Source organism: Glarea lozoyensis (genome assembly GCF_000409485.1).
Source record: "Glarea lozoyensis ATCC 20868 chromosome Unknown GLAREA7, whole genome shotgun sequence".
Taxonomy (NCBI): Eukaryota; Fungi; Ascomycota; class Leotiomycetes; order Helotiales; family Helotiaceae; genus Glarea; species Glarea lozoyensis.
Genome location: NW_007361002.1, coordinates 1,609,858 through 1,625,779, shown reverse-complemented (window position 1 = coordinate 1,625,779; position 15,922 = coordinate 1,609,858). Strand labels below are relative to the sequence as shown.

Sequence of the window (15,922 nt, the reverse complement as noted above, 5' to 3'; positions counted from 1 at the left end):
GCGTTGATGGCCTTTTGACGCGTTTGTTTGGCCGTTGAGTTACAGACAATTATTTCTTTTTATTTTACGAGGCCCGTCCTACGGTACTTGCCCGTTTCGTCACGAGTGCTTTGTTCCAGCTCCATATTACACACAATTAGATGGTCTGGCCGGGTGGCCGGAGGGCTGGGTCTCAAATGTTCTGCTTTGGTATGATGATTGGTAGCATGGGGCGTCCCAGGTACATTGGAGTTTAGAGTATGTTGATTATTTTGGCCGTCGCTCCTCAGGGGCTTGACTTGAGCTCAATGTTTGTGTGTGGTCTGCATGTAGCTTGGAAGTGGAGAGAAACGAGCGATCTGACAGAAATACTATTCTGCTCAATTTGAACCGACTACCGTCTATTTTTTCGTGATCTATCATTCGTTTTTTCCAACCGTGACTGGGGAACTTGGAGAATACTCACGGATACAAACAGAAGCGAACATCAGGGAGTGGTAAGTTGACATCGGTCCGTGGACAGTATTATCGGCCACCGCCTAAATGAGAGGGTTTGAGGCAGTCACGGGTATTGAGTGTGCCCTATCTCAACGCGGGTTCAACCAACTCGGAGGCTGGACTTACGAGTGCGCTTGCGAGTTGTAGCACGTCAGCATATGAATCCTGCGGACGGAGCAGGTAGATTCATAATCTAGGTACCACTTCAGGGTCAATCTCCGAGGCTTCTTTTCTCCTGGCTTGTGCTATAGGTGTTCTCTATTGAGGTGTGGAAATCGGCACACTCCAATACACGCACAAGACTTCGGAGGATATCTATCTTGAAAATTCCCAGCTGAAACTTTTGCAGTATTCAAGTGATAGGTGAAAGACCAGAACATCACTTGCATCTTCACAACAGCATCTAATGTTCGTTGCCGGTTGACCTGAGCCCCATGGCTGACCTCCAGTTGGTGAGCATTAATCAGTATCTAGATTGCCTTGCACGTTATAGTAACCCGAATTGATACATATACTTTTTTCTCATGCGGACTTGCGGAGCCTCATAAAAAGGAAGAAGGCTTCATTGCAAGGATGGATTTTGGTAGCCAGCAACAATCTGGGGAGTTCTCGTCATCTATTGCCATTAAGCCTCCCCCTCCGTTCGTGGTGCCTTTGATTCTCGGCTTCGAAACTCCGCAGAGCGTATGCGTCTAAACCAGGTAACGCTCGATCTCCATTATACTTCGCATGCTGCGAGTCTGCCATGGCGCACATGTCAACGTTTAAAAGTTGGATGTGTATCAAATCCGGGGTAATTGTGCGGACCAATCTGGGGTAAGAAGCGCTTCCACATGCAGAGGGAAAAGGGCTAGAACTGCTCGCCTACCATACCTACATTGTCGCATCCAAAACCTAGGACGGATGGATGTATGTTCTCATAAATTGTTTCAGTTCAACCAAACGGGTGGCTAAGCGAGGCGGAAAGCTAATACGCACGCAATTGTACGTATACTTCGTGCTTAACCTATTCACGCTATCTCGACCCATATTGGCTCATGAGTATGGTAATGAGCTCAACGTCGGATTCCAGATCACACAAACCCCGGTACCAGACGAACGCGGCTGCACTTTTCCCCTCCGCCTGGACTTCGGAAGGAACGGAAGGGTGAGCCTATTCGGTAAGATGCATGTCTTTGCATGCGTCTGGGATCGAATCGAGCTTCTCGAAAATCGTGGTGACATTGTCACCAGGAGGAGGTTCTTGCGGTGTGCGAAAACCTGGCCCAACCCTACCCGGGGTCAGCCCCCATCAAGAACGGATTGTCTTGTCTTGTATAGCAAGTGGGACGTTGAATGGATGGAATGATTGTTTGATCGTGAGCCTTGAGGAGGGGCGGATTTTACCGCTGCGGGAGGGGGAGAAGCGAAGTCTTTCTTATATTATTGTGCATTTCAAGCAGGGTGTCACATATGCAGGAGGTTTGTCCGATCTTCCAAGAGCTGGCGATGCTATACTCTGATCGGCCGGCAAAGATGAGCCGATGCTAGGATGAGATATCAAATGGACGCATGTAACGACTTCATACAGGATATATTGTGATATGGCCGTTGAGATCATATTGTGTAAAGTACTTGTTGGTACAATGCCTAAGAAGTCATGTTGATTCGACCTCGGATTCTTTGGATGCGGAGCAGAGTCGAGCACCTGTTGTGATGCATATGGGGTTCGCTCGTGAGCTACAGACATTTTTGTGGCTTTTTCTCGTTGCTTGAAGTAGTTTGACGTCTTGGTGGCGAAAGGAGGGGAAATACGGGTTGGGAAGGGCTGCATTTTTTTCCTGCAGGAGCAAAGGTCCATGTAGGGCGGCTCGGGACTTGAATCACTCAAAACTTGGGAAGATACGGCTGTTGGACGGGGAACGTTTCGGCACGCCTGAGTAGCAAGCGAATATGTTGCATATGCCGGTCATTTGCGTATTAGGTTACCGATGAAGATAGACCAGCAGAAGGGTAAACAGGTCGCCAAGACGGTCAAATAAAAGACTCGGATGAGAAGAAAATCTCTGATGCATATGTTGTACAATCGATGTTGTGTTTTGCGTTTCTGGAACTCGCGAAGTGGAGGTGAAGGGTGAGTGATAACCAAAAGTAGCAGATTTTGGGTAGCGAAGAGCAGCCATGGGGCGCGATAAGGTTCGAGATGGAAAGGACGTTGATTCTGACGTACACCATATGCTGTATATGTAGTGCCGTGCGTCTTCTAATATTAATGACATGGACAATGAAGAGCAAAGAGCAGGAGGGGTAAGTAAGTAGCTTATATTGGACGTAGTTTGAGATGATATTGAGGGTCTCGCCAATCCGTCTACAGCCAAGATCTTGCAAGGAATTCCCTCAAATATGGACACAATGTCGTGGCTTTGGAAAGCAGGAAGCCAGGCCGAGGATAGGCTATCTGGAAATGGTGGTCGCAAGTTCTCGGATATGTTCGAGATAGCGCATGGCTCTACGACAGCACTCGTGAGAGGTGTGTGGAATAACTTAATGACAACAGCACGGTTTGCGATTACCTTATTCCTCAAGGCGCTGGTTTTCTTGTTATTCTCATGTGATATTATTAGGCTTGGACAAATGCCTTGTCGAGAAATTGCGAACTGTTAATATGACTTACCGATGTCGAGAATTTTCCAAGCATTTTTGTTGAGTTTTCATTCTGCACTCTTGTATCATTGATGTTATATGAAGTAAGTCTAAAATCTCTTGCTGAATCCTGGCCGGTTTTATTGAGGAGACACGTTACAGACTTAATTAGAGATTGTAAACGGGAACAAAGAACTCCGAGTATCCAATATACTGGTTGACAAACGAAATATTGTGTACCTGTGCTTGCTACATCTATAGTAGATCGTTCCCAGAGGTACATGACTATAGTAATAGGTCATGTAAAAAAGAGAAAAAGTCTGGATGTTTTAAACACAAAATTGAATGCCTGCCATTACAGTGAGGGGTATACGAAGACAAAACCCCAAAGTACTTACGGAACAACCCAATGTACAACCTGACTTGATTATAAAGCGTACACTTGCGAACTCATGTTGTGGACCCCAGCGCCCTGGCAACTATAGTCATCCCACAAGCTATCGCTAGATTGGTTGCTTCCAATATAGCCTGGGTTTCTCGGCTGGGCTGAACCGGCTTGTGGTTCGGGAGGCTTGCGCCTAAAGGCTTTGCATAAGAGGCACACTCACCACTTAATAACAACGTGGTTTGACAGATATTGCTCATCTATTCCCTAGCCCGACACGGAAGGAACTGTATCTTCCTGATATTGAGAGCTCTGTAACTGATAGGAAGAGCTCGAATCGTGCATATTGTTTAGAGTGGTAGGTGTGTTGTTACTGTCTTACTAAATCGGCCGCCAAAGTACTGAAGATGACGTTTTAATTTTAATTCCCTAATTGTTCATATGTTAACCATTTGTAAAAGATCTTGATCATTATCTAGATTGACTATATATACTGAAACATCAAATTAGGAGTCACCTACTACTTTGTCTATTTCACCGTCTTTTCTCCCTACCACTAATTTAAACTTTGGTGTAAGGTCATTAGGGGTAGAAGGACATCAACTCTTCTCCATCAGCGCTAGGACTGAAAATTATTTTAGAACTCATTCAATGCCATAAATCTGAATATCGTTAACGTTTACCAGAAGGTAAGCCTTACTTACTGGTCAATATATGTTTCGCGTCTAATACTAAGTCGGATTGTCGCCGGCGAGCTTCGTACTTTTTCTCTACTACCGGATTACTATAGCACCATGAGTTTTACTTATCAGTGGTACCGGGTAATGGATGTCAGGGATAATATAAATATACTATAAAATTTGTCGCTGACCATCACCGTTTTGGCGTCTAACGTCCGATGTTAAATGCCGAATACAGTGTCTCGCTTAACCTTCGAGTTAACTTGCGCTTTGTTTACGCAGGTTTCTGTTACTGACTGAATACACGAAAAATATGTATGTTTAGCTGTCAAGGGATGAGTGTTCATTTAGAGTTTATAAAATACCAAGGGAGAAGCTATAATCTAAAAATCTGACTTTACAAACTCATCCTCAATAACTTTGAGGCTAAAGAATCCCATCTCCTCATGTCTGGCCCACTTCGCGTCTCCGGAGTTTTTGGTTATCCCCTATAGCAGCCTCCGGGGCAGGCTATAGTAAGAGCGTTAAATTCCCCGTGTCTAATTTTAATAAGTGTACTCTTACGTTGCCATTTAAAAGTCGGAGCTGATGTTTGGGAATCTTAACTTTCTGCTTTCGTCTCGAAAGGTAACCTGGTGGACCTACAGAAATACCCCCAAAGTTAATTGAACGTTATGATGATCCACTACCCCTCCCCCGATAATATGTCTCAACATCTTTGGATTCACATAAAATCATTTTCTGTGTGCTGTACCGTACCACTCGAACAGGCAAACAGTACCCTTAATTGCGCCTGCGGGTTCGGAATCGTATTATAATCTACTCGCAGCATTATCCAGATTCGGTCGTTCAACGAGTTTAGCCTCGCTAAACACTACTACTGAGAGAAGATGGCTATGATACTTGTCATCATAACGGGCAGAGCTACAAGGATGGCTCTTCATTTCGTGAGATAAACATAAAGTAAGTACCAAGCAAGTCCCGATTAGCGACCTGCACAGCTAATTGTAACCCTTCAAAGCTCTTCGTATTTGTGAAAATTAGAGATGAACACTTACTTACAAACTGTGATATATCATCGATAGTACAGTAATCATTACCACTACAATTTTATCAATCGGCAATGCTCCCATCGCAGAGCCCAACGTATCAGAGAGTGACGAAAAGCTGGCATCTTTTCCATGCCTCGAGCATTCTTCAATATTAGCCAGACTTTTTGTCAGGTAGCATGAATTAAAGAAACCCAGAAGACGTTCTCCCGTCTATTGTGATGACAGTTCTTTGATGTCGAAATCGAAGTTATATTTATTCCCCATAGAATTACGCAGAGATATTTCGGCAACTAGACGTATGTCCATCTACACTCGGCTTTTTAAGAAAAGAAAGCAAGAATACAGGGGTGAGCCGATAGAGTGCGATCCTTGGTGAAGATAGAGGTTGTACCATAGCAATAGGAAGAAGTTGTAGTATGACAATAGGACGAAGGATTCTGGAAGCGTCGAATAAGAGGTTGTCCCGGAACCACCAGATCTCTGACGAAAGTTCTTCTTTGTTCCTTTGCCTAAAACCTGAAAATACATTCAGCATCTTAAATCCCTACAGTACTCATGACTGCAGCAGGCCTAGCCCTACGAACGCAACCACTACGGCTCCTCCACATAACGTCCAAATTCCCGCATCCCATCCCTTCGGGCCCTGGGTAGCGACCCACGTATCCGTCACACACACAAGAGTCCAGGCCGTTGTCAGAACTCCCATTTCCCTTTCCTTCCCTTCACGGTAAAACCAAAACATAGTTGCTGCAGCGGCAACATCCCGGATCCCGAGGAAAACCATTGCTTTGCTGGTGACTGTGCGTCCTTCTGATGTGGTCGGTAGGACTCCCAAAGATTCTGCAGCAACAGCTGGCGAAAGTATGGCCAGACCTCCGAGAGCGAAAATGGTCATTGTGAGGCCAAGACCCACCATACGCCATGTAGAGTGAGTGAGGAGGCTGTTGGGAAAAGTCATTTTATCACCGGGGGGCTGCTCTGGGTTTTTTGTTTTGGATTCAGCAATGGCATTCAGCAATAGTAAAAGGTGAGAGACAGATGTGGGAAGCTCGGTTGCAGAGGTGAACTCTCCATGGCTCTACCTAAGATTAATACCAGCAACTTTAAGGCTGCTTCGGATTCTTCGAACAATGCGGACAATGCGGACAATGCGGACAATGCGGACAATTCTGTTCGAACTTCGGAGCGTTACACATTGATTCGATGAGGCTGAGAAGGATAGTCTTGGCCAGGGATCTACCTGGTAACCAGAACTGTAAATTTTGAAGATGAGAGACCGATGATTAGTGAACATTGGAATTGCGCATGTGATGTTAATGATATGTAAGCGCACGAGTCATCCTGGTGATATTCACCGCCCACATTACCAAAGGTAATACGGAGGCGGCTCGACTAGTCTGTATACTTCGAAGGATGTTGGAGGTAATTCCATATTCACTGCCAAATTCTTGGGCGAGTTGGCAAACCGATATTTGTTATCTATTACCAAGAGCTTGGCGCCCCTTTTACTTTGAAGTAAATCGACGCCAAGCGTTCCAAACTTCATTGGCCGAAAATAATTTCCCTGTTTACAACCGATCGTGAACAGTGTCCGGCTCCCACACACCTAGCCGATTGCTGGGCTGGTATCTAGGAACCTAGCACCTTTGTAATAAAACATGTAATCACTTTAGACACTTGTTCATCATGTCCGATCGGCGATGGTTGTTTAATAAGGCTCAACATGTTGTACGGATGTCGAAATGCCCAGATCCGAATGTCGACCACGTTCGGGTGCTGTGCAACATCTTCGAGTCTGCGATAACCACGGCAGGACTAAATTGTAGCCTACAAGAGCAAAAATCGAATCCCGGTCAGTGTGCGATAAATTTTCGCTACAAACCCCTAGCTCAATAATAGTAATAGTCAGGAAGTCGAACGAACACCTATAAAAATAAAGAGCGAGCCCCGGGAGAGTTGTGGCAGTACATTGGTTAACTAAGGCTTTTATTATACCACCTTCTCAGTATCGCTACATCCATTGAAATCTTTCTTTTCATCATGCCCTCTCCTAAACTTATAGTCATCCTAGGAGCCACTGGCAACCAGGGCGGCTCTGTCGCCAACGTCTTTCTCGCGGAATCTGGCTGGCAAGTTCGCGCTCTCACTCGAAACACATCAAACTGAAAGGCTCAAGCATTGGCAGCACGTGGAGCCCAGGTCGTCCATGCCGATCTCGAGATGCCTAGTACGTTGGCCGCCGCTTTCGAGGGTGCTCATGCTATTTTTGCCGTCAGTGACTTTTGGGGACTGTACGCTGATCCTTCCAACCAAAACAAGCCAAAAGCCGGTCAGCCATTAAATGCGTGGGCAGGTGAGCATGAAACTCAGCAGCTGAAGCATGCTATCGATGCAGCAGCAAAAATCCCAACACTAGAGCGCTTCATCCTCTCCTCGCTTACGAACGTGACGAAGTGGTCCAAAGGAAAGTATACTCGTGTATATCACTTTGATTCGAAAGCAAATGCAGCGGATTATGGCAAGCAGACATATCCCGACGTGTGGAAGAAGACGAGTATCTTTCAAGCAGGCATGTTTTTGAGCAACTATATCAACAACCCCATTATGAAACCAATCAAGGTAGGTATTTTCAGTTAAGATTGATTCAAGTTCGCTAACATGTTCAGAGCAAGGATGGAACGGTCGAGTTTCTCTGGAATGTGGAGCCGCACGTGAAGCTCCCGTTCATTGCTGCTGAGGAGGACACCGGTCCTATTGTGAAAGAACTCGTTGCCAACGAGGAAGCGGAAAAGAACATCATTGCTTACAGAGAATACCTGAGTGGGCAAGAACTAGCTTTGTGCTTCGAAAAGGCCACTGGTTTGAAGGCTAAGTCAGTCAATCTGCCTAGGGGTAGTTTCAGTGTGCCTTTGCCCGATGAGTTGAAGGGTGAACTTGAAGACAACTTTGCAGCCTTTGGTGAGTTTGGCTACGAATCTTGGGAGGATCTTAGTATCATCCACCCTCAAGATGTAAGCTGATCTAAACTGCTGACGTATTGATTGTAAACTAATACATTTGACAAGTTGAAGTCACCACCGTCACTCGACACCGTCGAGAATTACTTTAAGAAGCAAGATTTATCAATGATCTTTCGTACCTAAAATTGGACAAAATATTTCTATTGGAATATTACAGAAAAGGCCCAAAAAAATTGATAGATTCAAAAATGAGTCTATATAAATGTTAGCTAAGAAATCCATTTATCTTCTTGTACTACATCTAGTCGGATAGCACCAGATTGATTCAGCCATGGATATGGAATAGGGGTCGAAAATGCCATGATGATCGAGAATGAATAGCTCTTATTCTATGTGTTTTGTTGATTGGAATGGAAATTTGTACATTCGTTAAGATTCATTCGAATTAATTATTCACAAGCCTAATCTCTTAGCAACAGTATCAGCTCCCGTACCCCTGACAGACAAGTGGTCCGCATTTCTACTTGAGAATTTTCATAAATGCGTACTTTCTAGCAGCTATACCCTCTGCTTATAGGAGTCACCACCGGTGATTACGTAAATTCTGTGAATTCTGACCCTGCTACAAGCCACCGGAGTTATGCAAAAAATGCGTACTACAGTTCAATACGTCCTCGGAAGAAACTTCATTTTAGTATCACATAACTACTGTCAACGAGATGTCTTCGGACAGAATGACGCAGATAATATTACAAAAGAGGATCCTACACCGAAATTGGGATATCTGGACGAGTCATGTGAAACTAGTTAAGGAAGCTATCTTTGAAGTTACAGTTTTCAATACTCCAAAGCTTCTTGAACTTCCGGAGATTTGATCAGGTTCTCTACTTGCAGCCCTAGGGATTCCGATCACAGTTAAAACCCCAAATGTGGGAAATGCCACAGAATCATCCAAATGCAGGTTTCAGCTTGTAGGCATGGCTCGTTTGGAACGCGTGCACAATTAGTAATATCATGAATTCCTTAGCTGACAGTGAAAATCTGGGTCAAGAGCGATATGCAATTTGCCGATGGACTTACCAGACAGAGTCAAGGAGCAATTTCAGCGGCGATGGAGGAAAACGGCAAGAATATAGGACGTCCGTTTGCCTCGGGTGAGAATAGTGTAGGTTCTTTCTGTCGCCGATTTTATGTCACCAAACGAGGAGCCAGATTTTAATTCCCAACACTACTAACAACGACGTTATTGGGAGTGCGGAGCCATAAAGCTTCTCCACAAATTGGTGTGTGTTATCAATTGTCTCGCGGTAGCTTCCATATACGCTATTCTTTAACAGTTATAAATCCTCCAAGTCAACCCGGTATCTCTCGACTCTACTCGACTTCGAGGTACTTCCAAGACACGTACGATATATCCTAAGATCGTTGTCTCGGATTCTTTGAGCGAGCTTTCTTGAATTATACGGAAGAAATAATATCCGGAGCACTGTTCTACGTGGCAATTTTGGACGAGGTTAAAGCGTGAATGAAGAGGGCCGGCTCTCGCTGCTGGCATCCAAGGAATATCTATGCTATGTTACCACTTGAGAAGGGTGGTATTGTTGACAACAGACTTCTGATTTACAGTACGGAGAATCTCCGTGGCGTGGATGCCAGTATTTACCATTAATAAGTAGAGGTAATCGACAGAGTACACTCTACACTGTTGCCAAGAAAGCCTTGGATAAACCAGATCATGATAATATGATGTAGCTCAATTAACGCAAACCGCCGGTGAAATTTCATGGTGTCACTGTTCATATTCTTATCGGCTTTTTTTTAGACTATGCTAAAATAACAGAATCATGGTGCTTGATTGCTCTTTGTTAAAAGAAAGAAACCTTCTGATACTATGATATTTTGTTTCTCTGTATACAGCCGTGAGGCAGTACTACAGTATTCTACTACAAGGTAATATGAGACATGAACTTGGATCTCATGAAATGAATGGAATCGCTCACGAAAGCTTTTCCACCTTTTCTAACATATATAATAGTCGGTAGATCCTTGTCTTACGCGTCTACGTAGACTTAGGGAAACCAGGTTTCCTAGTTCAAATGGGTGGATAATCGCGATTTTTTATGTACCAAATTTCGGCCTTTTAATTTTCGAAAAAGCGGGTTCCAAATCGGTTATAAAAAGCACCTATTTGAGCTAGGACACTTGGTCTCCCTGACTCTAAGCGAACGCGCAAGAGAAGGATCCACCGACTATTATAAACACAAGTCTTGAAAGACATATCGTTAGTGGAGAAACGTACTTTCGAGTTCTGTTCGAACTCATACCAACCTTGCAAGCATTGGCTGTAAAGTACTACGGAGTGAAAACTACATACTTTCAAATAAGCGTTAATACTTTTGAGACTGCTGAAGCGGTCGGGTTGAAGCTATAGTAACTGCGACATGTTTCTAAGCTGTGATATCTCTCAGTATTTCTTCTACTAATGTAGAGGATCGATTCTCCAGAACTTTAATAACTTTGTTGGACATATTTTCAAACACCGGATTACCCGAGCGCTTAGGAGGAGAAAAAGGAAATGCGATGAACTTCAGGCTTTTTGTTATCTTTGTGTATTTAGCCTATGGTTCGAGGCTTCGTTGTTCGCTGAGTAAGTTCAGCAATTGCAATACAGCAAAATTGCTTTACTGTTGTGTGGTCGTATCTAACGTAGGGGTTGGTTTGCTTATGAGGCATAGCTAAATCTAATATATCTTTCAAACAAGCAAATTTATATCGTTAGTTCAAGCGAATGTAGCTTTAATTTATGTTAACAAGTACAAGATGGATTAGCAAGCAGAATTGGTAAATGTGTAAGCGGAAAATGAAGAAATGTTAATATGATGATACAAATGTTTTACTGTTGGTTCCCAAGACTATGTATCGGGTAATTGTATTTTGTTGTCATATTCGAGAACCTTGCACAACTATACGTTTGCACCCTTACTGAATACGCATGCAGTCAGCACTAGTGTTGGCAGAGTTGTAGCTCAATATAAGGAAGGGTTGTATCCGAGGTTCATCGAAAATTAAACTGTTGAATAGCTTTCTCGGAGGTCTCTAATGATCGACATGATCTATACTTTATAAATTGAGAGCTTGAGGTTCGATTTGAAATAAGTGAGCCACGAGGACAATGTTTGCGTTTGATTCGCTATAGTGGGGGACGTATTCGTTTATAGATTAAAATATGATTTGAAAAAATCCTGGGTAATTAATAAATTCGGTTGGGAGGAGACAGATAACTGACACACTGTGCAGTTTATTACGTACGTTCTTCCAGTGTCTCAGAGTCTCTTTTTATCCGGGACCCCCAAGTCCAACTCAACGTATGCGGCATGGCCAGAAGAATTTGTTGTTTCTGAGAAATCTGATTTTACCAACCGTGGGCTTGACAGAATGGGTACTCGGCAAATTCATTTTGTTGGTTTGACGAAACAGTGACAGTGAACGAAACGTCGCACAACGTCCCAACATGTTGACGCACGTGTTATTTAGATGTTGGATTGCACCTTCCACATGAGGCAGCGGTGAGCCGTGGATGACGAGTTTTTGCTTCTCGATCAATAATTGGTCTCCTATGATTGAAAACGAGCAATGAGAAGAAAGAATAGTAAACATCATCCTCATCTTAGACACACTTGTTAACCTGCTCTTTTACTACAATCCCTTGATATTGCACTTGTAAAGTCAAGCGAACGCCGCAATCGAGACTCAGTATGGGATTCACTGTCTATGAAGTAACAAATCCTGATGTTGAATTCGGGCCAATTGTGGAAGCTGAAGCTGTGGCATACGGGAACCCCCCTAGCGCATTTTGGAATGCAATGAAAGGGCCTATGAAGGGCAAGTCTCTTCGGGAGGTGACAGAACGACAAATTTTGTGGCACAAAATGGATCTATGCAAAAGATAATGAAACTAATGAAGTTGTCGGTGCCATGAATTGGAATTTCTACGAAACTAATCCTTTCTCAAATGGCTCGTCGGGACCTCTGGTGTACTGGTGGGAAGGAGAGTACTACTAAGACGAGACGAGTCAAAGCGATTCAAACTGACTTCTGATAGGTCCCGAGAAGGCTCTCGTAGAACAATTCCTGGGTCCGTTCTTTCATACACGTCAAAAGCATATGGGCAAGCCGCACGTCCGTAAGTAGAGTAACGTCTTTGTTTGGGTAGGATCTTAACTGATAAGAAATAGTTATCAATATATGCTTTGTGGATCCGGAACGCAGACACGAAGGGGTCGGAAATCGAATGCTGAGATGGGGTCTCAATAAAGCGGATGAAATGAACTTGGAAACCTGGGTCGAGTCCAGCCAAAATGGGCGTGACTTTTACAAAGCCAATGGCTTTTTGCACGTCGAAGATGAAATACTTGATCCGGTGGTTGCGGAATCAGACGGTCCAAAGTTGGCGGACGTGAAGGAGATCTGGTACAAAAAGCGATTGCTCCCTTTCATGATTGACATCATGAAGAGACCTACTCGAGAAAACGATGACTAGTCTCTCCCTGGTTGTCGTAAAGTTGGGAAGAAGGGTCGCTGAATTCTTATAGGGTGGAGGTACTTCAGGCATCTTTGATTTTTCCATTATACAGTTTTATTCTTAGTGATAACACGTTCGTCTACAAAGTGATATTCCAAGAGGAGACCCTTGAATGTACGGAAATATGCTCTTCACTATTATTCACGTAGCGTGTCTGTATATTGTAGATTTATGTCGTTGTAGTGAGAACTAACCCTTATTCTGATAGACATGCTGTGACTACTGGGAGTAATGTGTGGATCCTGCGCTGTGTTACTTCTGGCAGCATTGTAACTGTGAACCTGTCAAGCTCGTTCTCTCAAGCAGTAACGATGGGGAGATTAGCTGTGTTTGCTAGAAGGCAGTTAACAAAGTGGCTCCTACGCTCAGCAATAGTGGCATATGTGCACCTACTGACCCCATGTTTGCTCGATCGGCACAGAATATTAAAAGTGGACATTGTAGCTAAAGAAAAGGCATTGGAGGCTTTTAAAACTTCAATGTTGATGGCATTAAATGCATTTGTACGTCATGAAAAAATGATATGCCAAACGGTCAACCTACACAAAGATACTCGACTTGGAATGAGGTCGATACCCGGGTGATGAGTAGTGACGGTGTGTGACAAATCATCTACTGCCCCGAAAAATAAGCGCACTATACAAGGGTTGGGAAAAGCGAAGTATGTTTACTCGGAAAATATATGCACTTTAGTATAACAAACAAGCGCTTAATTCGACGAACATAAGCCCTATCTAGATGCGGAAAAATAGATGTTCGTAGCTTGTCTCCACAGCTACTGGACCAAAACCCTCAATCCCTTTTCACTTGCAGGGAATGGACTGAAGAAGTCATGCACTTGCACTATATCATCTTCAAACGTGTCAAATAATTCAAGTTCAAGCTCCATGAAAACTTTCGCAATTGCGACGTAAAGTTCTGATGAGGCGAGGCTTCGAATGTCAATAGTGATTCACTGGGAGGGGAAAGGGGGAAAAGCTCACTGAACACCAACACATGAACGACTACCTTTTCCAAAGGGTTGAACATATCTTTCAAGACGTCTTCGGTCACTGGGATCCATCCATCGCTCTGGAAGAAAGGAATTCGGTTTTGGGAATATGTCAGCGTTGTAATGAGTGAGTCGTTGAGTTGTCGAAACTGGGGTCTGTGATAGGGTTAGATTGTCTCTAGCAAATAATTCTACCACTAACATTGATTGGAATATGTTGATCTTTGTATCTAATTGCCTCTCTTGGGTTAGTTCGGGGGAGGCGCCCAGCTACACTGGACGATACACTTTGATTTATAAGCTAACTTATAACCCCCTCTACGCATGGTTTGGTGGACTTACCGATGTCCCTCAAGAATAACGGAGGACTGGAAATTTATCAGTAGTAGAATGTCTGCGGATAGAAGGCCACAAACTAGATAGGAAAGCTTAGCAAGCTGTTGGTAGGTCAAAGGCTTCAAGCTCGCTCGCTGGGCCGCCCTCAATTCCATCTTCAATTTCATCGCCATGTCCGGGTTCGCCAGTAGATGATAAGTCATAACAACTAATGTATTACCCGTGGTTTCTGTACCGGCACCAACAAAGGTTCGAACTTCCAAAGCCAGACGGAACTCCGTCTTATCTTTTACTGGTAACTCTGGGGAGTCGAGCATTTGATGTATCACATTGGATCTTTCGTAGACCTGTGCGTCGGAACTTTGCTTAGTACCTCCTCGCATGTACGCAGCGACAATCTCCTTCGTTCGAACCCCAATATCCTAGATCAGGCACGTTAGCATACAAATAAAATAAAATGCCAGAGTAAACTCAGCATCGCACATTAAAAAAATCTAGCACATCTACTCCATTTGGATTCACAACTTTTACCAGCCAGCGAGGCATTAGATCCATCAGATCTAAGATGATGCCGAAGTGTCGGTGCCACAGTCCTATTTCAGGAAAGTCTCGAAGCGTCTTGTGGAACGCCGCGGCAAAGTCGGGTTGTTCCAACAAGCCATACGACTTGTGAAATGAGAATTCCGTAACGACATCTGTGGCTAGCGATCGAAAAACGTTTGACAGATTGACGGGTTGGCGGGTTTCTTTGAACTCTTGTAGTCTTTGGCAAAGTTTTCCTGTGATGTTGGCTAGTACAGGTTCAAATTTCGCAACAGCACCCAAGGTAAAATAACCCTGCTGAGCCTTTCGTCGAATCCGATGCTTTTCGTGATCAGACGTCCCGAATGCTGCATCCGAGGAACCAACGAACTTGTAGTACCAGTGATATTTGTCGACGCGGGAGCCTACTTTATATGGCTCATTCCAATCTGGGTCGTTCACATGTAACTCCCAGGGACTAATGCGAACAATTGGACCTATATAACGACCTTGGTCAGTTTGGTTTTCGATGAAGTACAAGACGCCGGCAGTAGATCTCACCGTATTGCTCGTGCATCCGCTCGATCTCAACCCAGTATCTCCCTCTTTGTACACATTCGAAATACGTCTCATACCATCCTGTTAAAGCAGCCAATTTAGGACCAGGAAAGCTTGCAAGTGGTCCAAACCATATGCGGTAAACGACTACAAGACCGACCCAAAGTAGCGACAATGTAATAATATCCCACGGAGTTAACAGATTAACTATAGTAGCTGTATAGTCGCTAATGGCCGAGAAATTAGCCATTGTTGTTACCTAAGGTGTAAGATAAGAGCGATAATGTTAAAAGGTAAATATTATAATTTAAAGATCGCGCCTTAACCGAGTTTCTACCTTAGTATATACTTAAAAATTAACTAAATTACTCTACTTAAAATAATAAATTAAATTTATTAGTATTTTTTTAGTATTATCTTATATAGAGTATAGACTTAAGTAAGTCTAGTTTTAGACCTATATATAAAAATTATATTACTAAAATAGTAGTAATATATAATTATAAAAATATAAGAAAATATCTCTATAAATATTTAGTCTTAATCTCTAAAGATATAAAAGATAATTAAAATTTATCTTTTAATTATCTTTTATACTTTTAGGAAGTTATATTATTTAGTAGTAGGAGAAATATTTAGTAATAATATAGTAACTAAAAGTAATATAGAAGCTACTCTTTAAGCTTATAATATAGCTCTTAATTTTAATTTTACTAAGATTAAGTAGTAAATAATATAATAAAGTAAGCTATTTTAT

At 43.2% G+C, this 15,922-nt stretch overlaps 4 protein-coding genes across 4 annotated transcripts; 2 read left to right on the top strand and 2 right to left on the bottom strand.

The window, feature by feature from the left end:
* Positions 1–5,769: 5,769 nt before the first annotated feature.
* Positions 5,770–6,111, bottom strand: GLAREA_01710 (uncharacterized protein; the record flags this gene model as incomplete). The annotated part of the gene is made up of 1 exon (XM_008088926.1): positions 5,770–6,111. One exon carries the CDS (start codon positions 6,109–6,111, stop codon positions 5,770–5,772), a length of 342 nt encoding a protein of 113 aa, XP_008087117.1.
* Positions 6,112–7,256: 1,145 nt separating this feature from the next.
* Positions 7,257–8,359, top strand: GLAREA_01709 (NAD(P)-binding Rossmann-fold containing protein; the record flags this gene model as incomplete). The annotated part of the gene is made up of 4 exons (XM_008088925.1): positions 7,257–7,349; positions 7,386–7,835; positions 7,883–8,227; positions 8,282–8,359. 4 exons carry the CDS (start codon positions 7,257–7,259, stop codon positions 8,357–8,359), a joined length of 966 nt encoding a protein of 321 aa, XP_008087116.1.
* Positions 8,360–12,188: 3,829 nt separating this feature from the next.
* On the top strand, positions 12,189–12,716 carry GLAREA_01708 (Acyl-CoA N-acyltransferases (Nat); the record flags this gene model as incomplete). The annotated part of the gene is made up of 3 exons (XM_008088924.1): positions 12,189–12,228; positions 12,279–12,359; positions 12,412–12,716. 3 exons carry the CDS (start codon positions 12,189–12,191, stop codon positions 12,714–12,716), a joined length of 426 nt encoding a protein of 141 aa, XP_008087115.1.
* Positions 12,717–13,533: 817 nt separating this feature from the next.
* GLAREA_01707 (Cytochrome P450) lies at positions 13,534–15,415 on the bottom strand (the record flags this gene model as incomplete). The annotated part of the gene is made up of 7 exons (XM_008088923.1): positions 13,534–13,690; positions 13,742–13,905; positions 13,952–13,979; positions 14,092–14,117; positions 14,166–14,507; positions 14,617–15,104; positions 15,169–15,415. 7 exons carry the CDS (start codon positions 15,413–15,415, stop codon positions 13,534–13,536), a joined length of 1,452 nt encoding a protein of 483 aa, XP_008087114.1.
* Between the last annotated feature and the right edge of the window lie 507 nt (positions 15,416–15,922).